We start from the raw sequence: 26,108 nt of genomic DNA on the forward strand, positions 1-26,108 counted from the left end.
GCGTGGATCTATTTATTGACGTCTAACACTGTATAATTTATGCGTTATCTGGAACACCTCGGACCTTTCACCGAAAACACCGTGCTTTGGGTGAAAGGCCCGAGGTTTTCCGGATGATTTATATATGTACCACACTATATTTACTTTCTAAATAATATTCTCACTGGTTTTTTTAACATGCAGGTTTTTTCAAGCATGTAATTAAGGGAACGTCATTAACTTTATAAAGTAATTAATCTGCTCTAAAGTAATTATGTACAAAAATGATACATGAACATTGGGTCATACATCTTTAACGACTTAGGTCTGTCGCGGCCGGGATTCGAAACCTGACCTTCCGCATTCTGAGCGAACGCTATACCTCTAGAAAATCAAGATAAACAGCTTATCATCATATATACATATCCAGAATTCGACTGTTTGTCCGCCTGTCTGCTGGTATCCTTCATGTTGTTAATTATTATCTTAATAAAAAAATTGACAACAAATAATTTTTTCCAATGCCATGTATATCCCATCCCGGAGAGAGAGAGAGAGAGAGAGAGAGAGAGAGAGAGAGAGAGATAGAGAGAGAGAGAGAGAGAGAGATACAGATGGACAAATATACAGGAAAAGAGAGAGAAGCCTGACAAGGTATCTATAGATTTAAGGTCAATATACTGTATATATATGAAAATAAACATAAAACAGACTCGACAACTGTTACCTTGATATCGTTATACAATGATATTGATCGCTGTTCTCATTACCTTCACCCTTTTAATGAAGAAATCTTGCATCGTAATGTTATACGAGGCTTAATCATCCACAGTCATGGATGATTATTTTAAAGAAACGATATAAGATTGATTTTTTCCCAACAGAAATTGAAGGTCCACTCCATAACAAAATGTGTATTAACAGTATTGAAATATCTAAAGTTTGAATTTTCTATTGAATGAATTACTTCTCTAATATGAAAAAGAAATAGTGGTATTCACCAATATTTTTGCAACAATGAACTAATGTACAGTACACGACACGAGTTTTATACACCCCACCGTGGAAAGACCACAGTGGAAAATCCACGGAGATACACCGTGTTCTCCGTGTTCCACGGTGTGTGTTATTTGCGAATACACACAGCTGCTAAGAGCTTTGTTCTGGCCACGGGCGCCTTGCGGGAGATGTGAAAATGTGCCGCAGGCCAAATAATCAAGATAAGGGTGGAATTTTAAGAAAAGAAAAAATGTCAATATTTCCCCCCCTGATACTTATATTGTTTTTCAGCATATTGAGTCGATTCCAACGATACCAAACACTATATATTGTTTTTAAGAAAACCTGGTTTTGACTTTTTTTCTTTTATTCTTCTTTCTTCATTAAAATATTCTTAAATTCTATGTTTAAATAATGCGTACTTGCAGATAATTCCTGTTTTGAATGCGAATAAGTATATTCAGTAAATGAAAAACATACATGTACAACATGTGATAGGGATATTTAATAATTACCGATGTGCTCTCTCTCTCTCTCTCTCTCTCTCTCTCTCTCTCTCTCTCTCTCTCTCTCTCTGTGACAAATGCGCTGTTTAACATAATTACCTCCATCATATTGTGTTGATATGCATCTTGACAAATATAACTTGATCCAATATAGAAATTAGAGCATTGTCGATGATTAACAAATTGGAATTAATTTATTACGTAATTAATAGAAGCAAAAATACAAACCATCGAATGATTTATTTTTAAAATCCCGAGTTAATTACATTTGACCGAGACTTATGTTCGATGTACTTTGATAGAGGTTTTCATGTAAAAAAAATGTTCATCGGGAGTTTCTGGATAATGCAATGATTTTTGTATAATAAGTATATACCATGCAAATTCCTAGGGTCTTTCTCACAGTATAACTAAATTACGGTTAGCTAGTTTGGGTTTTGACTTCTCATGAAAAGTGTGAAATATATTGGATCGGCGAGATTAAGATCACGGGTATCTTACGCCGACCCAATATATTTCACACTTTCCGCAAGAAGCTAAGCACTTCTGTTGATTTCAAATACACGGATTAGCTGACCTCTATTGTTCTACTGAGGCGAAAACCCCTTCGAATTTGCATGGAATGTACAAGTTATACACAGGTCATTGTTATAGTCATACATCATAGTACCGCTAATCCGACAAACATTTTTTTGGGAGTTGAACTATGTTCAAACTCCCTTGGTCATCACGCACTTTTCTGCGCAGTAATTTGTATTGATTTGTATAGTGGTCGTCAGCGGGGGTTCTGTGTCAGCTGATTTACTCCTAGGTAAATCAACATAAACTTTTATAAACATCCGCCATTAAATAATCCATGTAACTTTTCTGAATTAATGTAATTTTGATAATTGACATGTAAGTAAATGCAATGATATTGTATTCAACTCAATTTGAATACAAGATTTCGATCAAATTGATACTGATATACATGGAAAAATAAAAGATAAGGTTGAAAATTGTCGTTTGTAGCGCAGCGTCACCTATAAACATTGGTAGGGAAACGAACGACAACTGCATACAAGACCTATTGACACCGTGGCGCGAAATATCGAATATGGTGCGAAACCTCAGAAAATTTACAAGAAATAACTCTACAACATTGTGTATGTGTATATATTTGTTTTTTTTTAATGTGATATAAAAAATGCTTGATGTTACATGTATATTGAATTAAAACACGTCATTCCCAGTCAACAACTTTCGATCGGGATCGGAATACGAAATAAGATTTCTTATATCCGGTTGCAAAGTGAAACTGCTTCATGCTTCAAGTTATTGAATTACGTAGTAATTGCACGTTACACATTAGAGAACTGTTCCTTTTAATAAAGAAAGTCACAAAATAGATACAAAATGAATGTACCTTATTCATTACTGTTACCGAGCTTTCGTCGGCGAAAATCTCGAAATGGCGTGTTTCGCAGCGTTAGATGACGGTAAGGTCCACATTTTCTACGTGAGTATTTTGATATTTGTTTATGAATTTTTTGCGCATACATGGTATGTCTCGGCTAGGAATAATGGAAACTTTCTCACCTATGTATGTAAAGACATATTAATCTCTATTTTTAAAAATGTAGAACACTTTTATCAAATGACAATGTTTGAAAACGCTTAGAGCCCCGATGTCAGAATTTCCTTTTCCAAGACATCAATATGTCAAATTCATTATCCTTTTCGAATAGTATGTACCATATTTTGTACCAGTTATCCATTTTGAATCCCCTATTACAATGGGATTTTGCTGCACTCTGTAATGTTTGAGTGGATGTCATGAGTGTGTGTCAAACAGAAATTTTAAGAGCATGGGATAAGGTGCTGCCATGTATTACTTCACTATCAAAGTTTAACCCAGTTGCCACAATGTTGAATTTATGCTGCAAAAAGGATTGGAAATTGCTCTGGTCAAAACACATTGTTTATTTGTCTACAGTTTATTTGTCTACAGATGAAAGAGAGATGAGGATTCTCCCTCACAAACTGACAACAACAAAAAATAGTTATGGATCTTGTACATGTATAGTTTATTAATCACTATAGATTTCCAGCATCACAAGTCTGATTCCACTATATGCTTCCCATACTGTCAGGTTCATTCACCCCCAGTTTGAGCCACAGTATAATATCCCAAATACCTTGGCAATAAATAACATTATTTGACTAGTGTTTCATTTTTAGCGGAGTTGCGATGAAGTCGAACTCGGCTTATGATCTGATGAAGTGCCTTTGGGCAGGCACGCATCAACATTTCATTTCCGCACCATAGCTCTTGAGCAAATTATAGGATCTAATTCAAACTTAGACGGCTTGTCACCCTCAATCAGATGAGGAAGCCTATCGATTCTGGGGTCACTAGGTCAAAGGTCAAGGTCACAGTGGCTATAAATAGACTGAAATTTGGAGAAAATTTGTTTTCCGCACCATAGCTCTTGAACGAATCGTACGATCTCAATCAAACTTAGATGGATTGTCACCCTCAGTAAGACCAGGAAGTCTATCGATTCTGGGGTCACTAGGTCAAAGGTCAAGGTCACTGGCTATAAATAGACTGAAATTTGGAGAAAATTTTGTTTTCCACACCATAGCTCTTGAACGAATTATAGGATCTCAATTAAACTTAGATCGATTGTCACCCTCAGTAAGACAAGAAGCCTATCGATTCCGGGGTCACAAGGTCAAAGTCACAGTGGCTATAAATAGACTGAAATTTGGAGAAAATTTTGTTTTCTGCACTATAATTTTTTAACAAATTATAGGATCTCAATTAAACTTAGATGGATTATCGCCCTTGATGAGACAAAGAAGCCTATTGATTTTGGTCAAGGGTTAAAGGTCAAGGTCACAAAGGATTTAAGTCGGCTGAAATTTATGTACGCAAAATTTGGCTCCCTGTTTGATAATTCTTGCAAACTTTTCTGCCGGTTCCCTCTATGCCCATTCCTTGCGCAACTCGGCTTGTGCATCTCCGATGCCGGACGAGACTGCTGAAACCCCCGAAACATCTACCCACCCGCCAGTAGCCAGCCTCGATAAAAAAACACCCTACCACACGCAGAATAAACCCCGCGCATCGAACCAGCAGAGAGACACAAACACCACATGCGGGTGATAATGGAATATTGCTACATATATATACATGTAGGAAGTTCATCAACGGATATATAGAAAATAAATCTTATAAGTCAGAGAATACATGCTTATTTTCCCAATTCAGGAAATTTTAGAAACATGAAACGTTTGATTATTTCAAGACGCCATCAACAGATTGGTGGTGATATATAATCTAACAAAGATAATATCTTCCGTATTTCAATGATAAAATACAGGTATTTTTAAATCTAAATATTAAAAAGCAACAACCAAATACCTTACTATACGTTACATTACTACAAGTTACATGTACGTTTATTTTGATGTGACATGCACGATTGACACGTAATTTAATCGATTTAGAACCAACACTTTAACTTTTAAACCTACTCTCACAATAGTGGACTATTGACCCGTCAATAATTTACGAACTAATGACCGTGCATTAATCTACACTATTTCTACTGGCTATGCAAGTCACGTGGTTCTCGGTCTGCTGCTTTGTTTATGTAATAGCGAGTTTCACTGATTTAATTGATATTGATGTATAGACATTATTAAATGTAACGCGGAGCAGAAACACGGATAATTTAATTGTTAATGAGGATATTGGGTTTGTTGCTTTTTGAACTAATGTAAACTAGTGGATACTCAATCCCTTCCTCTTGTTAAAAGCTCAAAGTCAACAAACCATGTACAACTAATGACATCACATAAAATGAAGATGTTGAAGGTGTAGAACACAACACGTACTGTCTGTGTCCTCGTACAACTGTTTTGTTTGACTCTCGGACGGATCTGTTCTTGTCCTCGAACCCAATTAATGACTGCATTATTCATGAAGCCACACCAATATAGTGTCGGTTTACTAAACTGTCGACGTGATAACCAGTTTCCCCGTCATAAATTCTCTCAGTATATACGCATTTTAATTAAATGATCATCACTATCTCCCATTGATGTCTATATTCAATTTGGTTTAAAGTCTTTTTTATCAATTGTGCAAGAATTAGCTAATCCTTTCAATAAGCATAAGGCATTATCTATTCTAGCGGAAAAAAGTTATCCAAATAGTTTTCTAGAGCAACGTTGATCAGAAAACGTAGGATAGTCTTTGACTTATCTGAGATAAAAGCTGCTGTGATAAAGTACTTTTACTTTAATAGCAGATATTTTATATCCGATAGTCCTGATGCAGACACAGATAGACAGTGGACCTTCATATCTTACTTTTATTTGAAACCACACGTAATAAAATGTGAAACTTTCTGTATCATAGGTGTAGCATAATAGTAACGGTAATAACTTTCAGGTGAAGATTGGATCAATGTAATACTTTCATAATTCAACTAGTATGGTTAATGTAAATAATGTTCAATTGAATTAAACACTTTTAGATAAGAGTAATCAATATTTTATGAGTAGATAATGATACGTGCGCTGAAATTTAATCTGTTTTCAATCTTATACAATACATTTAAGCTACAGTTATTTCAATATTCATACATCAATGTATGACTTAGTTTTCAATGTATCGAATATAATATAATATATTTGACAATTCAAAAGTCAATCGATTGTTCGTTTGTTCATCTGACCGAAATTGCACTTTAAGGAAATAAGAAAATTTGAAAAAAGATTAGTTGCCTGTTTTAAAGAATATGTTTCATGTTTAGAAGCACGATTAAAAAGTTCTTTTGTTCAAATTCACCACCTTACACTATCAGTCGTATGTCTGCTGTTAGTCCTCATAATTTTGAATTCCTATTCTACTTTACTTCAAAGCGGTCTGTGATACCACTCTGACCGATGTCATGGTTTGACTAACTGGGGTTTTTCACATTGAAGCTACTATGCAAATTCAGGCTTTCCTTTGAATTTATTCTTAGGAATAATAATTTTATTTTCCTTCTTGCTTACGGAATTCCCCAGTTGTCTCCCCTTGGAACCAAATATGATTCTCAATTTGAAAAAACCCCTCTAACTGATGTTAGTTTGGAGCTTTGTTGCAAAGAATTTTGTAGTTGAGGAGAAGTTGAAAATGTGAAAATTATACAGTTTACAGACACAAGACAGACGAATTTGCATAAGATAAACTCACTTGAACTTACAGCTAAGATAAACTAGAAACGTAAAAGCATAAATATCTTAGATTGCATCATTACCTGTGGAAAAATCTGCCGTGGTCGGATCCACGTCGCTTGTGGTAGAAGGAGCGTCTTCTGTGGAATAGTCTGCTGTTAAATAATGACTTCAAAGTTGTAACAAAGAAATTTGGATGAACATATAGTGATATTGATATACATCTGATTCAACATTTCTATAAGCACATTTAACTTACTAATTTCTACAGATAGTCGATTGTTTTGCAAATGTTACAGAAATATGGAACAAAATAGAAAACAAATTATATAAGCCAGATAATACGGGTGGTTTTTCAAATAATACGAAATTTTTGATTATTTGTAGCCATTATTAACAAATTGTCGGGGGTGGTGGTGGTGGTGGTATATAAACGATTAGAGATTATATTTTGTCGTATTTCAAGAACAAAATACCTCCATTTTCTAGGCAAGTTATTCTCAGAAATCACTTTATCTTACGTAACATTTCTACAATTTACAGAAACTATTTTTTAAATTCAAAATGGAAAACGATGTATATCTGACTACCGGAGGATCTAATTTTGCGATTTAGTGTCGTTTGTGGATCACACTTAGACTACAACATGCATCTTTGATATGAGATTTAGATCATCACAAAACATTTCATATAAGCAATACAAAACAGAGAGATGGGGATTTCAACAAATAGTCAACTTGTTTTCCATTACAAAGAAGATGAAGAAATATTCCAATTTTTCCTTAAAATAATTCGTGTTCAGCTAGATTAGTTTTGGTCTACTTAACTACTTCATGAAGCCACGCCATATTTATGTAGCAATATTCCATTATTACCTGCATATGGTGTTTAAATATATCTCAACTGATTCGATATGCAAGAGCTTGTTCTGCGTATGGTCAGTTTGTAAATCGAGACAAGCTACTGACAAACAAGTTAATGGTACAGGATACAGGGGTTTGAACAGTCTCATTTCACGTCAGCATTTTGCGAATTGTATGGTCGTTATAACGATCTAGTCTGCCAATACAGCGTATCATTGGGTTAAATGCTGTCTAACGTGTTTCATACCGATTGTTAGACCGTTCTTGGCACACTGATTTTGACTACGGATAACTCTGTTTACCTGATCATGATATAGAGCTCACGGCGGATGTGACCGGACGACAAGGGATGCCTATTCCACCTTGGCACCTGATCCCACCTTTGGTGTGTCCAGAGATCCGTGTTTGCCCAACTATTACACCCGTACATATTCTTCACCGTATGCTATAATAAGCCGTTACTCATTATAATTGTGTAAACTCCTAGTTTAATTTACTTCAAAAGAGGTATGTGGTTCCACTCGTTGACATGGTGTAACTAATTTGGCTTTTAAGAAACGAAATGCACGTTGAAGCTACTATACAAGTTTGGTTTTATTCTTATTTGATTATTCAGAATATTATTGAAAATCTCCTTCCTGTTTACATACTTCCACCTTTGTAATGGATATGACACCGAATTTGAAAAAGAAACTTTAACCGATATTACTTTGGAACGATTTTGTCGGAAATAGATTTTTAGTTGAGGAGAAGTTGAACATGTGAAAAGAACACGAAGAGATGCGACAGCCCGGTAAGAGAAACTTACTCAGATGATCTAAGCTAGAAATGAAAAAAACCCAAACCAAACCATAAACGTCTTAAATTGCATCATTACCTGTGGTCAGATCTGTCGTGGTCAGATCTTTTGTAGTCAGATCCATGCCTTTAGTGGTGGAAGGAACGGTTTCCATGGAATTCGTCGAGTTCATATCTGCCGTTAAATAATAACTTCCAAGTTCTATGAAAGAAATTTGGACGAAAATATCAGTGATATCGATATTTTAAACATCTTATTCAACATTTGTTTGCGGAAATTTAACTTAATAATTTCTACAGACAATCGATATATTTTTTACCTAATGTGAATGAGATAAGAAAAAAGAAAAGAAATCATTCAATTCAGAGAATGCATGTTAATTGTGTCAATTTCTTGAAGTTATAGAGATACTAAACGTTTGATTATTTCAAGACCCCATCAACAGATTGTTGGTGGTATATAAACGAATGAATATAATAACTTTTCCAATACGTATTGTATCAATAATAGAATACAGGTCTTTTAAAAGTCCCATGGGGATCCGGGTCAGAATAGGTCCCCAGTACCCCTTGCTTGTCGTAAGAGGCGATTAAATGGGGCGGTCCTTCGGATAAGACCGCAAAAACCGAGGCCTTGTGTCACAGCAGGTGTGGCACAATACAGATTCCCCCTGCTCAATGGCCATAAGCGCCGAGCATAGGCCTAGATTTTGCAGCCCTTTACCGGCAATGGTGATGTCTCCATATGAGTGAAATATTTTCGAGAGGGACATTAAACAATATTCAATCAATCAATCAAAGGCAAATGATCATAAAAACAAATACTTTGGGCGGTGGGAAGGGCAAAAATATCATGTAAGAGAAACTAAACTCTAACTAAACACATACAAATTTGATAAATGACATTGAATGCTTAATCAATGGGCTTTTTTTTCAAAACGAATATTCATAAAAGCAATCTTAACAATCTGATTCATAACGGACAGACCAAATTGCAAAACTGATGACCATCTTTGTAAAACGAATAATACATAAAACAAGATAAATCACTTAATACACATCATTTGATCTTACGCACAACAAACAGTGCTATTTTGCGAATAAATGACAATACAATCTTTGATTGATTGATTGTATCTTGTTTAACGTCCCTCTCGAGAATTTTTCACTCATATGGAGACGTCACCAAGCCCGGTGAAGGGCTTTAATTTAAGTCTATGGTCGGCTCTTACAGCTATTGAGTAGTGAGGGTTCTTTAGCGTGCCACACCACCTGTGACACGGGACATCCGTTTTTAAGCTCATCTCCGAGGACCCGTTATATTCACACTTGATGTCGAGTGTTTGCCTATGGAACTGTCATCACCTGTTTTAAAGCTGTATGGTCCGAATTACCACATTTTTTTTCCATCTCGCAAAAAGGCTATTAAATCATCGTATGTATGTAGTTATGAGGCTGTATGACATTATGATTTTCAATCGATGTTTACAAATAACATTTTAAGTGACAGTCACGTGACCAGTTAAAACTTTGAGATCATCGGTGGTCTTATCTGTGTAAAGCTGTGTATTTTGTTACAACAGTACTGTACCATAAGTTTAATAGAAATAAAAATGTATCATATACCTCTTAGTAATTCGTTGTTTAAAGCTCTATTAGCCTTAAAACTAAACAGTTACATATAAATTAATACATCATGTTGGGATTCCCTTGACGCGCGTGGATCTATTTATTGACGTCTAACACTGTATAATTTATGCGTTATCTGGAACACCTCGGACCTTTCACCGAAAACACCGTGCTTTGGGTGAAAGGCCCGAGGTTTTCCGGATGATTTATATATGTACCACACTATATTTACTTTCTAAATAATATTCTCACTGGTTTTTTTAACATGCAGGTTTTTTCAAGCATGTAATTAAGGGAACGTCATTAACTTTATAAAGTAATTAATCTGCTCTAAAGTAATTATGTACAAAAATGATACATGGACATTGGGTCATACATCTTTAACGACTTAGGTCTGTCGCGGCCGGGATTCGAAACCTGACCTTCCGCATTCTGAGCGAACGCTATACCTCTAGAAAATCAAGATAAACAGCTTATCATCATATATACATATCCAGAATTCGACTGTTTGTCCGCCTGTCTGCTGGTATCCTTCATGTTGTTAATTATTATCTTAATAAAAAAATGACAACAAATAATTTTTTCCAATGCCATGTATATCCCATCCCGGAGAGAGAGAGAGAGAGAGAGAGAGAGAGAGAGAGAGAGAGAGAGAGAGAGATGGACAAATATACAGGAAAAGAGAGAGAAGCCTGACAAGGTATCTATAGATTTAAGGTCAATATACTGTATATATATGAAAATAAACATAAAACAGACTCGACAACTGTTACCTTGATATCGTTATACAATGATATTGATCGCTGTTCTCATTACCTTCACCCTTTTAATGAAGAAATCTTGCATCGTAATGTTATACGAGGCTTAATCATCCACAGTCATGGATGATTATTTTAAAGAAACGATATAAGATTGATTTTTTCCCAACAGAAATTGAAGGTCCACTCCATAACAAAATGTGTATTAACAGTATTGAAATATCTAAAGTTTGAATTTTCTATTGAATGAATTACTTCTCTAATATGAAAAAGAAATAATGGTATTCACCAATATTTTTGCAACAATGAACTAATGTAGTAAATTATATTGCCGAGAAATAAAACTTTGTTCAGTATAGAGTTATGAAAATTATTTGGTGGCTTATCTCCACACGTTAATTTTATCATTGCATCTAACCATACTACAGATTAATTAACTTATAGGTTCCGGCAACTTGATTTCAATTAGCAAGTCATCCGACACACTGATCTCTGATGAAACAAAATGAGTTGTATCAATTTGTAATCTATAGATTAGTATGTTCTTGGCACACTAATTTTGACTACGGATAACTCCGTTTACCTGATCAATATAAAGGGTTCACGAAGAGTGTGACCGGTCGACAGGTGATGCTTACTCCTCCAAGACACCTGATCCCACCTCTAGTATATCCAGGGGTGCATGTTTGTCTAACTTTCTATTTTGTATTGCTTATAGGAGTTATGAGATTGAACACTGTTGGTTATCTTCACCTTTCATGTTGTAGTTTTATGAATTTCTGTTATGTGTAAACAATTTGAGTTTTTGATTGTGCTTCTTATTAGAGGCATGCTATAAAGAATTGTCATTATTACACAATTTGGCAAAATCGAAGGAGTATCTGGGAGGTGGGGGTATATTGCTTAAGATGTTTTGTTTGTGTTGAACTGTGTGCATGCTTTTCAGAATTACACCTACCTGTCCTCATCCTGTTCACATATACAGAGAGATTCAAAATGTTAATATGTTTAAGGACATGCGGGACGATGTGGCCAAAAATAACTCGTCAATGAATATTTTTTCTTTTTTTCATGAAGCACCATCAGGATATCCTGTACAAATTGTATAAATTTCATGGCCACTTTCTAGGTATACAAATGCAAGGGAGATAATAAGCGTTGAATTAACCCCCTTTTCGAAAATTGTGAATTTTACAAGATTATTCCGATTTTCAATTCAAAAAAATAATTTGATGGAATTTTTATCTATATCTTTTAAAATAATTTTTCGAATATATGTAAAATATAAAATATATAATAATAAAATGCTTAAACATAACCATATAATAAGAAATTGGGAAAATTTAAGGATTTGGGGTGGAAATTGGTACTCAAAAACAGGGTAGTCCAGATACTAAATGAAGCACTGCTCAAAAACTTGTCAATGAATTTTTTTTGCAAACACTGCAATTAAAAGCTATTCATATACCCAACTTCCTGTAGAAATATGAAGGGGTGAAGCTAATCTTGATTTTGAGGTAGGCGTCCTTGAAGTTATACATTGATATGTTCACTTGGGGTTAGGCTTGGCGAAATATTTGTTATTAATAACTTTCAAGCTTATATTCTTTTCATGTACAACTACTGCTAAAAGTAATGGGGGATGGGACAGTCTCAATTTATTTGCACTACAAAATAAAAAAAAAAGCTCATTGTCAAAGACAAGGGGGGGGGGGTGTAAGGGGGGGGGGGGGGGGCTAATTCTTCGTGCCTGTTTTGGAATACATTGTTAGAAACTATATTTGTTTTGAACCTATTGAAATATTTAGAATTTTCATAATTATGGAACAAAAATTGAGTTAATGGAAACAAATTATTTTTTTTTTATAGATATACATGTATATATTAAACATGGCTTCAAACAAAACGTCTAGTCTAGCTCTAAACAATACATCTTCTTTCAAACCACGGGTAAGGTCTAGTTAACGTCAATATGAGCTACTACTTCCTTTACTAGATCAACAGCATTTCCGCGGCCATGGTAGCTAGTGTCGCTTGACTCGATCGTCTCCATGCTATTTTTCAAGGTATTTATCTATCGCACATGTTGTGACTTTGCACTTTTTTCTTTTTCACATGTCTGCTTCTCGCATAAATTCCGACGTGTGTCATATTTTTTAAATTAGTTACCATTTCTGCAGCAGTGTTTCGTAAAGTTAGTAAAAATATTTTGGAATATGAAATAGTTTCAGAGATAAAGCGTACTTATATTTACATGAAAATGCTTGCAAAAATTAAATATTCCTAGTATGGACGTTAATATTTGACCAAAAGTAACGATTGTCGTCATAAAGGGGGGGGGGTATTTTTTGCAAACAAGGATCGATTATAAAAGCACCTGAATAGTTGGTACGTTTTCCAAGCAAGATTCGGATAAATGTGTGTCCAGTTCTAGTTTCACACTACTATAGTAAATATCAACAAACGATCATCATCTTACGCTGGCACTGAGTCATTGTTTACAGACGGTTGACTTTCTTTTTGTAAATGCCTAGAGATGCAAATTGCATGTGCATGTAGGAGCGATTTCGGTGACTTGTAGGCTATACTATCAAAATGATTGTGGCGCATACTATACATATATATAATATATGGAATGTATATATATGAAAAAGAGACTTGTAATCACTATGAAATAAAATGAAAATTATCATTTGACAAGAATTCAATCAACAGATTTACACAAAACACTTGACAGCGGTAGCAAATTACAACAAAATATGATGACATTTTCCCCGCGATACAACGTCGTGATGTACTTTTTTTTTATTATGACGTCGTATAGTGTGTCTGTACAGTATTGTGATTTTTCTCGGGAAGCTTAACTACGCTGTTTCCGGTTCTAAATTTATAATAAATTTGCAACCATCACGTGATCATCGTCCCGCATATCCTTAATGCAAGGTGAAGATAACGAGCAGTGCTCAATCTCATAATTCCTATAAAGGTGAAGATAACGAACAGTGATCAATCTCATAACTCCTATAAAGGTGAAGATAACGAACAGCAATCAATCTCATAACTCCTATAAGCAATACAAAATAGATAGCTGGGCAAACACGGACCCCTCGGCACACCAGAGGAGGGATCAGGTGCCTAAGAGGAGTAAGCATCCCCTGTTGACCGGTTAAACCCACATCCTTCAGCATGTCTCGCTGCACACAGATGTAATTTGTTTCTCTGATTACGATTATCTACGACTTTTTATGTGGTAAAATCTTTGAATTGTAAGTAACCTTTTATCTACTAAGCGGATATCAAGTGATATGAATGTAGTTTTAAAATAAGTGATGCCCATTTCCAATTTTTTTTTAGCGCAGCTGAATTTTTCTATCTGAATTTATCTTAAACATATTAAAATATGTTTAAAGAGCAAAACATATACTTCATCTAGTGGATGCAGTGTTTGACACATGTCTTCATTTTCTCATTAAACCGAATCTAGATATGTTGCTACTTGAAACTCGACAAGACACCATTTTGAAAGGATATATTTTGCAGCTGTTATGTAAATGTTTCAAATAATCTCGTTAAATTATTCATCCTCCCTATCGTTTGCCATGTTTATGCGTGCAAAAATCATTATGCAGGTTCATCTTTCTTTTTACCTTTGTTTTCCAGGAAACAACATTTAAAAATGCAACACCCCTGATAAATGATTTACACTATCAACACTACAAAACATATACTTGCATGTATGACTACAATGTGATCGCGAATACTTAAAGGTACTGGTATGTCTTTAATAATCATTAATAATCAAGGATTTAAATGCTTCTATAAAAAATACTGGAAGAAAGTATAGTCTTTTTCAATTGCTTAAACATATATCCTACTATTTGATTCTTCGACTGGTGGTCACGATCGGTTTTAAATTTTATATTTTGAATGAAGATTTAGAAATCAAGGTTATGAATCGTTTTTGAATTTTGGTGTTTTATATCGTGAATTCGATCGATTGGTTATCGATGTTGTAATGAATGTTCAAATAAAACACGATATTGAAAATTTGTATTTGTTATTGTGATTTGATAATCTAACTTAAACATTTAAAATGATTATTATACTATTAATTTTTGTTTAAAAATTTATTGAACATATTACCCTGGTTTTGTACATTCCGTGCATAGATGTTCTATTACAATTTAAAAAAACTTTTAGGTTTCTAGATATCAAAATATCAAACTGCTAAATGTTCATCTTTGTAGGCTTAATATTAGATATCCAAAATGTGGAACTTGTAAATCTAAACATTTTTAGGCTTCATGAATACATACATACACACACACACACACACAGACAGATATATATATATATATATATATATATATATATATATATATATATATATATTAACTTTAAATATTCACATTGTATTATATATTTTTTTCTGTTTACTTTTCTGTTCATTGTAGCCATAGAATATTATTTTACATTTAAGGATGGGTTAATGAGCATCGAACAATCATTTCTTTACAAAAATATCAATTATAAAGTTGATTTAAATAGAATTGGATTGTAATTTGTCCACATAAATCAAGATGCATTTGATCATCAACCCATCTTAATTACGTTTTGCCATTTTAGGGCATTAGTGTTACTTGTTTCATGTTTGTTACAGGAGCATGCTGTTGGATTTCAAGAACATTGTAAAGGAAATACTTTCATGTTTCTTTTACTACTATGTTCAACTTGATATTAAATCCAGTTTCCCAAGAAAGGTATGTTCTACAAATTCATAAAATAAGGTATGCAAAATTCTTTGCTTCAAACATGATAAAACTATTAATTCAAATTTTACCCATTTGATCAAGAAACATGATATGGACCATTGAATATCATATCATAGTTCATTAGAGGGCCACATGTTTGTCCCAAGCTGTATATTTATCATGTGTAATTTTAATTATGTAAAGAAGTCAACATTTGCAGTTTGAACAATGGACTAGATTTCTGATAAGTGTCACATGTTTGACCCTAACTACTGGAATATGAGCAAGTGTCAATTGACAGATAAACCCTTTTTATGTAGAAAGTCAATTGACAGATAAACCCTTTTTATGTAGAAAGTATCTCTATACAGCTTAAATATTGCTGAATTTGATGTTAAACAACAATTAGCTAAAGCAAATGGAAACCAATTATCAATTATTTCTATCTCCATCAGTCAAGGAAAAAATATCTCAGATACTAAATATGAAGAGGAAGTTAAATGATTGAATTTAATAGTTAAATGTTTATGTTCTGTACCTTAGATTGCTGTGACAGTACAATATCCTAGTGGGACAGTCAGACGCATTGTAAAAGAAGAGAAGTATTTGAAAATTTGCAAGGCCATTTCCAGAGGACAAAACGTGGAGGAACAGATCATTCATACCCTGTCAAAATCAAATCCTGAAGAAGTGATTAAGGGAGCCTCACGTATAGTAGGTGCTGAAGCCAGAACCATATGTAAAAGAAATTCTGGATCCCAACTGCAACAAAAAGATTACACAGATTTCATGTCGTTTTCCTGGGACAAACTCAACCAAGAGCTTCAAGTCAGAGCACCACATTCACTTCAGATCATATCAGCAATCGTTAGTGACACTCCAAGCCAATTGAACTATGTCCATACATTGTGTACAGTTGCTTCTGCACTCCATTCTCGAAGTCTTCAGATGTCATTTTTGCATTATGCAGTGGGCTTCATTCTGACTCATGGTGGATGTACAAATCGAGTAAGAGTAACCTTAAATTATCATAATTTACATCCAGATATTTCTTCACAATATCCAATGTATACCATACTTATAAAAATACATGTTAATTCAAAGCACTGTCCTTTTGGCAAGGTTATCTTTCCATTGTACCTGTTTCACCTTATGACCTTTGACATTTGCTAATGAAAAAATGATCTTTTGGAAAAGTTAGGGAAAACAATTTCGTAGCTTTCTTTGCCTCTTTGCATAGATACAAACAGTAATTTTCACATGTCATTATTGTCAAGACTTGTCATAATCATAAGTTTGTTACTTTTTGTAACTCATAATTTGTATCATAGATACAAGATTTGTTTTGTTGACATAGCTTAATCCTAAGTTGTTGTCGAAATATTTTTAAGACTTTGATAATTTATGCTGACATTCCTAAGGAAGAACTAAATACAAGCAATGAAAAAAATGGAAATGTTTCTTCAGTACATGAATTATATGAAATATCTATTTATTTTCATTTTCCAAGGATGTTGAAAGACTGTGTCGTTTAGGATTGAGTGTGTCACCATCATCAATCCAGAGAAAACTTACCTCATGGCATGAGTATGTTGATAAAGAACTGATAGAGGTGAAAAATGAATGGATGTCAGGAGACCATTATAAGCGATATCAACTGGTTGGTGATAATTGGGATAAAGATATAGTTCCCTCTTACAGGTAAATCTACATATTAATAATAGTCATTTTTTAGCTCACCTGAGCTGTAAGCTCAAGTGAGCTTTTCTGATCGCCTGTCGTCTGTCTGTCTCCAAACTTTTTACATTTTTGACTTCTTCTCCAGAACCACTGAACTACAATTATAACCAAACTTGGCCAAAAGCATCCTTGGGCGAAGGGCTTTGCAGTTTGTTACATGAAGAGCCATGTCCCCTTTCAAAGGGGAGATAATCACAAAAATGCAAAAATAGGGTGGGGTCATTTTTTTTAAATGTACTGAAATAATGTATTGGAAGTAAAAAGAAACATAATAAGTTCATGGATTATACATTAATTTTCAGGACAACAGAGAGAGGCACATTATCATTACATCTGTTCAATGTCATAGCTGTGGTTGATAGAGTACCAGTTCAAAGGGGTCAGAGTGTGGATGATCTGAGGAACAATCCTGAGCCAGTCTTGTATTTGCCAACTATACCGGAGCAGAGAGTCCTGGAAGATGAGCTGGTATTCTTATTTGCAACATCGATCATACACAATATACCAGTGATGGAACAGTTGGAGGCCATTTATCCTTCTTACATTGAGCATCCTTACAGTGCTTATGCAGGAATAAAAACCAAACAGGTAAATCTTGTTATGATTAGTAAAGAGAAACATGAATTATGATTAGTAAAGAGAAACATGAATTATTTCAATTTGTATTCATGTGCCTGTCTCTTAGTTTTACTGCAATGTAATGAGATGCCAATGTAACCAAAGGGGAGACATGTATATGTTCTCTGACCAATGAACTCATAACATGTTTATTCATGGGATGTATTCCAAGATAATTGACACCTAAAACCTAAAGCCAAAGTCATATTTTATTCTGTATATTTTTTCACTATTTCATAGACCTATTTAATACTGTTTTCAGTATTCCCTGGGCTTGTATGACTGTGATGAGAAGAAAACCACAGATATGATCCAACTATTGCAGTCATTACAAAACAAGTATGCTTTGTCACATGGTGATGGATCATTCAAGGAACCTGTATTTTTTGGAGGTATATTTAAAAAGTCAACAATTAAGAAAAGTCTATCTTATCTTGACATTGTGATAGAATTAGTTATAATGATTGCTTATGAATATAATGTTTACCTTTATACCTTTATGAAACTAACGATCAAGGTTATATTTCATGTTTTTCCTGTTTGTCTGTATTTTCAGGAGACCGTCTAACTGATGAACGAGTCCAGTGTGCTCAAGCTGCAATGAGGAATGGGCAAACTCCCTCTGATAGACTTGAAGGGTTCATTTCTAAGATTGAGGATTTTCATCGGCTCATGAACTTCCTTGAGGTGCTCATTTACATACTTTCCCTCAAAACTGTTGAAATATATTAACTGTTTTGTCCCCTTTGTTGAGAGGCCATTACTTGTACCTTAAAAGTTTATTGATGTGTGTAATAATCAATGTATGTGTATGGTTTCAACAATGTACATTTGTAGATATATTGGTTTTGTACTTTCTGTCCGTCCGTCTGTCACAAAATCTTCTGAACACTTCTCCTCCTATATGGCTTATCGGATAGATTTGAAACTTTGTACAATGCTTCATTGTTATTTGTAGATGTTCATATTGTTAGGATAGGAGGATCCAATTATTTTCTTAAAAGTTATAGTGGATCTAAGAGGGGTGGCAGATGTAAAGTAGCTTGTGAACACTTCTCCAATATGGCTTATCTGATAGATTTGGAACTTTGTACAATGCTTAATTGCCATTTGTAGATGTGCATGTTGGTTGGATGGGAGCATCCAATTATTTCCCTATAAGTTATAGTGGATCTAAGAGGGGTGGAGGATGTAAAGTAGTTTTTGAACACTTCTCCTATGTGGCTTATCAGGTTTCATAATGGCTATGTTTCTGCTCATGCTTTCTCCACCATATCATGCAGTATGTTAAGAGGATGGGGTTTCATTTGGAGCACTTTCAATTTGGGGAGCTGGGGAGACATTTTTTTTCATGAAACAATTTTGATGGTTTGGTAATAGTTGATATTTCTTCACTAGGCAATCCACAAACAGACTTACTCCACCGATTCTGCATCAGATAGGGGAACTCTTCACTACTACAGAAACCTTACCAATGCAAGAGGAGCAAAGGGGAAAGTAAAGAATGCGTACAGGGATTATAAAATGCTGTACAACGCCGTCCTGGATGCAATTTGTAGCTTGATATTTTTGAAAGAATCTGGAATGAATGATTTGGAGGGAGACTTTCTTTTCCCAGATGATTTCCCTAATTTTTCATCTAGAGACAAAATCATGTGGTTTAATGATCTGATAAGGCCAATGATTCAGAAATACTTTTTTGATTCCAAAACAGACATTTTTGATAACATGAGGGAAATTGTAAGTGACCAAACACATCCAGAAAATTACTGGATTTCTAATCTTCAGGACGGCCGTTTCAAGTGTCATCATTGTGACAAAACATATGCTCAAGCTGGCAGTTTACAGGTTCATGAGAAGAAAATCCATCAAGTAGATATTCCCAAACCAAGGAAGAAGAAATATGTACCAGAGGATGAGTTATATGACTACATTTTAAGTGTATTCAAACTTGTGATTTTACACAAAAATTTAGACACAGCAGTAGATATGGCCGATGGACCAAGAAGTGTGAGATCAGCATCATATGAACTACCATTATACAATAAAACTAACAAAACCAAGTATTTAATTGGATCGATACATTTGGCTGCTCTTACAAAAGAAGGAACTCTTCCCTGTGAACTGCGCGAGACTCTTATTGCTAACCGATTCGTTAATCTTCAGGGTGGACGAAGTAACAACTTAGCTTTAGATGAATATGTAGAACTTCTAAATAGAGACAGCAAAATAGTTTGCAATGGATACCAAACGAAAGAGAGTATCATGAGACACTCCAAGGAATTCCCATTACTGGTGAACTTCGTCAAGCATTTAGAAGCTGTGTCAGACATTCGGGGTCGAAAAGGATTTCACACCATTCCCTCCTACAAAGGAGACGTTCAAAGAATTTTGAAAGACCTCCAAGAAATAGAGGCACTGAGTGTACTTCCTGGCAGGAAATTACAATGCAGGAAATTGACATGTGACAAAGACATTTACAGATATTGTGAGCAAGGTCTGTCAAACCTCATATATAGACATCAGCCTGTGTCTCCCTATTGTCGTCTACGAAATCCTACATTTTGAAATGTGTGATTGTGCTGTAAAATAGTATTGTTATAGCAGTAAAATGTACAATACTGCTGTTTTATATTCTTGCATATAGGATTGTGTTTGTCCATTTTATTATAAAGAATTATTTTGACTAATGCTTGTATGCAATCCTGATAACTTTGATTGTAATTCATTGTATGGGAATAGGACACTTGGATATTATGTACTGTACTTTTCTTTATTTTAAGTTTTGTATTTAGAGTAGTTCGAAAATGCTCTAGAGAGGACAATTATTCATTTTGCTTTGTTAAACTTTGATCTGTTGAGATCCCCATCCTACCCCGGGGGCCATGATTTTAACAAACTTTAATCTGCACTATGTGAGGAAGCTTGCATATAAATTTCAGCTCTTTTGGCTCAATGGTTCTTTTTAAATGACATCACCCTATTTTTGCATATTTGTTAATATGAAAAGTTTACAGAAAACAGGCAATCAGAAAACCTCACTTGAACTTTCAGCTCAGGTGAGCTAAAAAGCTTATGTACAATTCATTTGAATAATGATTTTAAAGTGCTCCACCACAATTTAAATCCAACTCTTGTTGATATAATTTGGAGTTAGGGAGGGGCTGGGAGAGGAGGCATTTTTGATAAAGAAAATTATTTTTGCATAGAGAAATAGATTTTTTCATATGAAATTAGAACTACCTATAGGCCTAACCAAAGTAAATGTGATATTGTGATTGATAATAGCCATTCCTCAATTTGCATATTATTCCCCAGATGAGTAATAAACTTGTATTAACATGTGCGAGTTCCACTTTAATTAAGATTAACTGCATGTGAGCTAAAAACTGTAATGTCCTGTATGATTGTAAGCATGTTAAATCTTGTGTTGTGCCAGGCTATATCATGTACATAATTGCAATTAAATGTTTACAGTGACCCAAGTATTTTGGCATCTATTATTTCTATGTGGAATCGCATTGTATTATCTTTTGGGAATGTCAAAAGTATTATCAGATGCTATAGAATATGAGCTCTTTTTATCACTTGTATCAAACTACTGGTACATGTATATTGACAAATTGGATTGAAATAAGGCTTGTTTTAGATCAAACAGATAATTATCAAATCATGATAATGAACTTTTCTTTGTATAATTTAATTGATACAATCAACAAACGATGCTCATTTTCTCTTACTGATATGTGCTTAAAGTTTGCTGGAATTTATCTTTTCCATATGTTGAAAGCAACTTGAATTGATAATTAAGTAACTTCTTAGTGTAATAACTCAAATCAGGACTATTTAAAAAGCACAAAGTCACAATTTCTCATTTGTTTCGGTTTTGAATAAACATGCACCCATGGTGTTTCATGACTCCACACTATGAAAGCAAATGCGACCTTGCAATGGCTTGCATGACTGCTCTATAGTAATGGATGTATTGCTCAATGGCATGATCTCTACCACTTTTAAGTGATAGTGAAATTCTATATGTGTAAAAGTTGCTTAACAATGAAGTGACCACTGATATATCACATTCATATAAAAAATTTTTTTTTTTTTTTTTTTTTTTTTTTTTTTTTTACATTTTATACCAAAGAAATATACAAGCACTGTCACTAATAACATAGAATGCTGTTAAGCAACGTAAAGGCATACAAACACGCATATTTCTTTTTTACAATAAATGTACAAAACTCATTGTGGAAGTATCATTTTTTCATATTGCTAGTTTTACAATGATGATATGTTATCTGTCTTAAAGTTTACATTCTGCGGACAAAAAGTATAGGAACTTCATGGGCAAAGCTTCTTGAGTTGACCATATTGAGCATTCAAAAACAAATTCACCTTTAAAATATTGGTGTTCATTGTCAAAGTTCAGTCAGCATCAGATTCTGAATGAGTGTCACTTTCACTTTGAGTTTGCCTTTCATGTGAATTTGAATAACCGAATGCACGCTCTAAGTCAGTGTATGTACATTTTTCACATTTGCACAATGCATGGCAAATGGCACAGCATGTATGTCTTCCAACTTCTTCTAGTTCAAGCTTTTTAAGGTCTTCGTCATTCAAGAAATTGCCCATTAATGTTAACCTGTGGCATTTTTGCTCCTTAAGAAATCCTTTGACATCCTCACTTGCTTTACTGAGATGATAGCCATGGTATAAGAACAAGGCTACTGATGGATGGCCATCTCTGCCAACTCTTCCAATCTCTTGCACCATATCAAGCACACTTTTTGCAGCACCATATATAATGACTCCATGACACTTCCGTATGTCACTTCCCATCCCAAGGGCATTTGTAGCAATAATGAGCTTTAACTGAGAGTTTTCCTGTTGAAGTGCCTCAATAATTGTTTGTTTCTTGTCATCAGGTGTTTCTGAATGGTACATCTCAATGTACTTCATGAATCCTAATGCTTGCAGTTCTGAAGTAAGATAGGAATATATCTTTGAACAGTCGTTTATTGAGGTGCAGTACAGTAACGTCCTTTGTAGTGACCCATCCAATATGGAATCGACAATCCATGAGAATGCTTTGTCTGTTTCATGTGGCACTTTTTCAACACATAGTTTTATGTTTGGTTTATTTGGCGAAATCTGAATTGTCAACAATCCTGCTTTCAAAGACAGGACTTTCAGCACTCTTTTCTTTATTTTGTTGGTACATGTTGCACTAAGGGCAAGCACAGAAGCCTCTGGAAGCAATGACCTGAGTTCTCCAACACATCCAAACCATTTTCTGAATGCTTCCTTATCCTCTTTTTCTTTTTCACCCCTGAAAATAGAAATAAAATAAACCACTAAAAAAAAAAATTGTGAAAATCTCTATTCATCCATTATCAAACAAGGAACAGGCACTAATTCGAATATTGCACCAAATAGGCATTTCTTGCACTTAATAACATTGTGTTTGTGGAACAACAATGCCCCATTAATAGGTAACAAAGTACATGTAGTCAAACATCACATTATTCTACATTTTGACCCCTCGTGACAATGATTGATAATTGTAAAGCTAGTTATGTAAAATGTACTGGAAACCTGACAAACTTCTATGATCTAAGACTATATACATATACTTTAAACTGTAATTATCATAATGATATATATATATTGTGTACATTACATATGCAAGGTTGAAGTCCACAAACCTGACAAATACATGAAAATTAAAATACAACAATAACTATTGACAATATACCATGTAGCAATGGTGTGGAATTCATCGATGACTATGGTCTGAATGTTGAATCCATGTATGTATGATCTCCATTCACTGCTTCCTACTAATAGCTCTGGGGAACCAAACAGGTAGTCAAACTGCCCTTTCTTCACCTCATCATCACAGTCACTACTCTTGCCTAGAAAGACGAGAAATTCTTTTACTTTATTTTTTTTTTTAAATTTGGTGTATGTACATTTATGGCATTAACATGTTAATTTTTTTAAATGTTTTAGGTCTTTTTGATACTGTGAGTGCATTTGCCCAATTACTACATTCTTAAACAATTGAATGATGCATCAACGAGTAAAATATTTACAAGTTGATGAATCTGTGCACATGCAGTTATGCACACATCTGTATTATATTCAACAATTCAATTCAGAGGACAGGCATCAGCAGGGGGTTAACAAAACATTTTTTAAATTTATGAATTATGATCAGAAGATAAAAAGTGTAAACAACATGTATACATGAATTCTATTTTGAATTATAAATGCACTGACTTGTCTTGCATACATAATAATTAAATTACATTTAAGCTGTTGAGTATTAAATCTATATAACTGTAACCGTCACAGTGAAGTAGCAATTCATTGGTATCTATTAAAAAGACAGTTGGGGGTTCGAGTACCGGCTTAATACGTATTAAATCGAAAGTTAAGTGGGGTCTCTCCTTTAAACATTATCAAATAAATGTATACCATTTTGGCATTTACCTGCTATAAAGGCCCTTACTCCTTTGATACGCTTTAATCGTTCAACTTGATCTTCCATCAGTGCGATTAGAGGTGCACAGACGAGCACTTTCGGTGTGTCGGCATCTGGACTTATGCATCTTCTCAAAGGAACGAGGAGTTGGTACGGCAGTGATTTTCCGAATCCCGTCGGTAAAATTGCCAAGCAGTCTCTCTTTTCCAACAATGCATCTAAAATCTTCCTTTGTTCCTCTTTTAACGCAGGTATTTGAAATTCGTTTAAACACAATTTTATTTTCTCCTCCATCGCCATTTTTTTTTAAAGTCCGAAGACGCTATCGTAAAACGATTTCTGATTGGTCCTTGGGTGTTTTGTCCAGCTATTGTGATTGGTCAAATGTTTGATGAATTATTCATGAGACTAGGGTCAATAACATGACCTTAAACGCAATGCTGTCAGATCCTTCTCCAGTGTAACGGTTAGAGAAGGTCTGATTTTAATTAGATTGACTCTCTCACATACATACATGTACCCCCCCCCTCTCTCTCTCTCTCTCTCTCTCTCTCTCTCTCTCTCTCTCTCTCTCTCTCTCTCTCTCTCCTACACCATTGTGACCCCAACATTGTCCAAACTCTGTGTGACGTCCTGGATGTCCGATACGTCTTCCTTTGATGTCGTTGATTCCGAACCTCTTCTCAAGAATCCCTGTTTCGTCCGAAAAAAGATACCATACAGCACTGATGACAACAATTCCGATACCAGCTTTGCATTTACAGTTACAATGATTGACACACCCTCATAGTAAATGACACAATATCGTTACTGACGGATATTACGCTTTGGATGTTTTGCTCATACCAACCCAGGAATGCCATCACTTATCAGGAGTTTGAATCCGTCGAAGTAAATGTGTGCGTGAGTGTACGACGGAGGCATAGGAAACTGTTAGACTGCAACAGCTAGTTGACACAATTCAGTGTCATTGTTGTTCGGGAATTCTGGAACCCTCTAGTGTTAAGCCCCTCATTTTTATTACGCTGCTGTAAAATATGCTATAAGTCGACAATTTGTATACGAAATAAAACCAAGACTTATTGATTAAAAACATCCGTATATATCGTTGTTGATGAGGCTTAAACAGTTCTCCAATGGTATGTGAAAGTTAATTATTTTAATGATAGTTTGGAATGGGTTGCTAGAATAACAAATGTTTACCTGATCAGGATATAGGGTTCACAGCGGGTGTGACCGGTCGACAGGGGATGCTTACTCCTCCTAGGCACCTGATCCCACCTCTGGTGTGTCCATGGGTCTGTGTTTGCCCAACTATCTATTTTGTATTGCTTGTAGGAGTTATGGGATTGATCACTGTTTGCTATCTTCACCTTTTACAGACCAAACATTAGAATTTCAGCTCTTCTGTTGAAGATACGGAAAAGGGCATGTGGATAATCATCGAGTCTATTTCAACTGTGATAGAACTTTATTGTGTATTTAGATGAATTATAAGAGTGTTAATTTATACAAAGTCAGCAGGAATTGGTGTAATTTTTTAAAGCTTCATAATAGTGTATAGTATAGGTTACCATGTGAAATGGGCTATTTGTAAAATGGACACTCTTGTACAACAAATGGGGAGAGCTGGTAGAAATGAGGAATTTTCTCATGAACTTGTTCTCTATAAATGCAGTAAATGTAATTTGAAATTGGTGGATGATGGTTAAAGACTGAGCTGTCGAAGAAGCATTCTATAAACATCGCGTCTGGAAAATGAAAGT

At 34.6% G+C, this 26,108-nt stretch overlaps 2 protein-coding genes across 3 annotated transcripts in view; both read right to left on the reverse strand.

The window, feature by feature from the left end:
* The window catches only part of LOC125659286 (uncharacterized), a 70,397-nt gene that overhangs the window by 28,632 nt on the left and 15,657 nt on the right, over positions 1-26,108 (reverse strand). For both annotated transcript variants that reach the window (XM_056150450.1, XM_056150449.1), the window contains exons 2-3: positions 8,439-8,561; positions 6,782-6,853 (exon numbers count right to left, since the gene is read on the reverse strand). In XM_056150450.1, coding sequence (XP_056006425.1) covers positions 6,782-6,853; positions 8,439-8,561 — 195 coding nt within the window. The remainder of the gene's footprint in view (positions 1-6,781; positions 6,854-8,438; positions 8,562-26,108) is intronic.
* Positions 21,128-24,702, reverse strand: LOC125663013 (ATP-dependent DNA helicase RecQ-like). Its single transcript, XM_056150454.1, has 3 exons — positions 24,351-24,702; positions 23,611-23,770; positions 21,128-23,184 (listed from the first exon to the last, which is right to left on the reverse strand). Exons 1-3 carry the CDS (start codon positions 24,640-24,642, stop codon positions 22,281-22,283), a joined length of 1,356 nt encoding a protein of 451 aa, XP_056006429.1. The 5' UTR covers positions 24,643-24,702; the 3' UTR covers positions 21,128-22,280.

This window comes from Ostrea edulis, chromosome 9, assembly GCF_947568905.1.
Source record: "Ostrea edulis chromosome 9, xbOstEdul1.1, whole genome shotgun sequence".
NCBI lineage: Eukaryota > Metazoa > Mollusca > Bivalvia > Ostreida > Ostreidae > Ostrea > Ostrea edulis.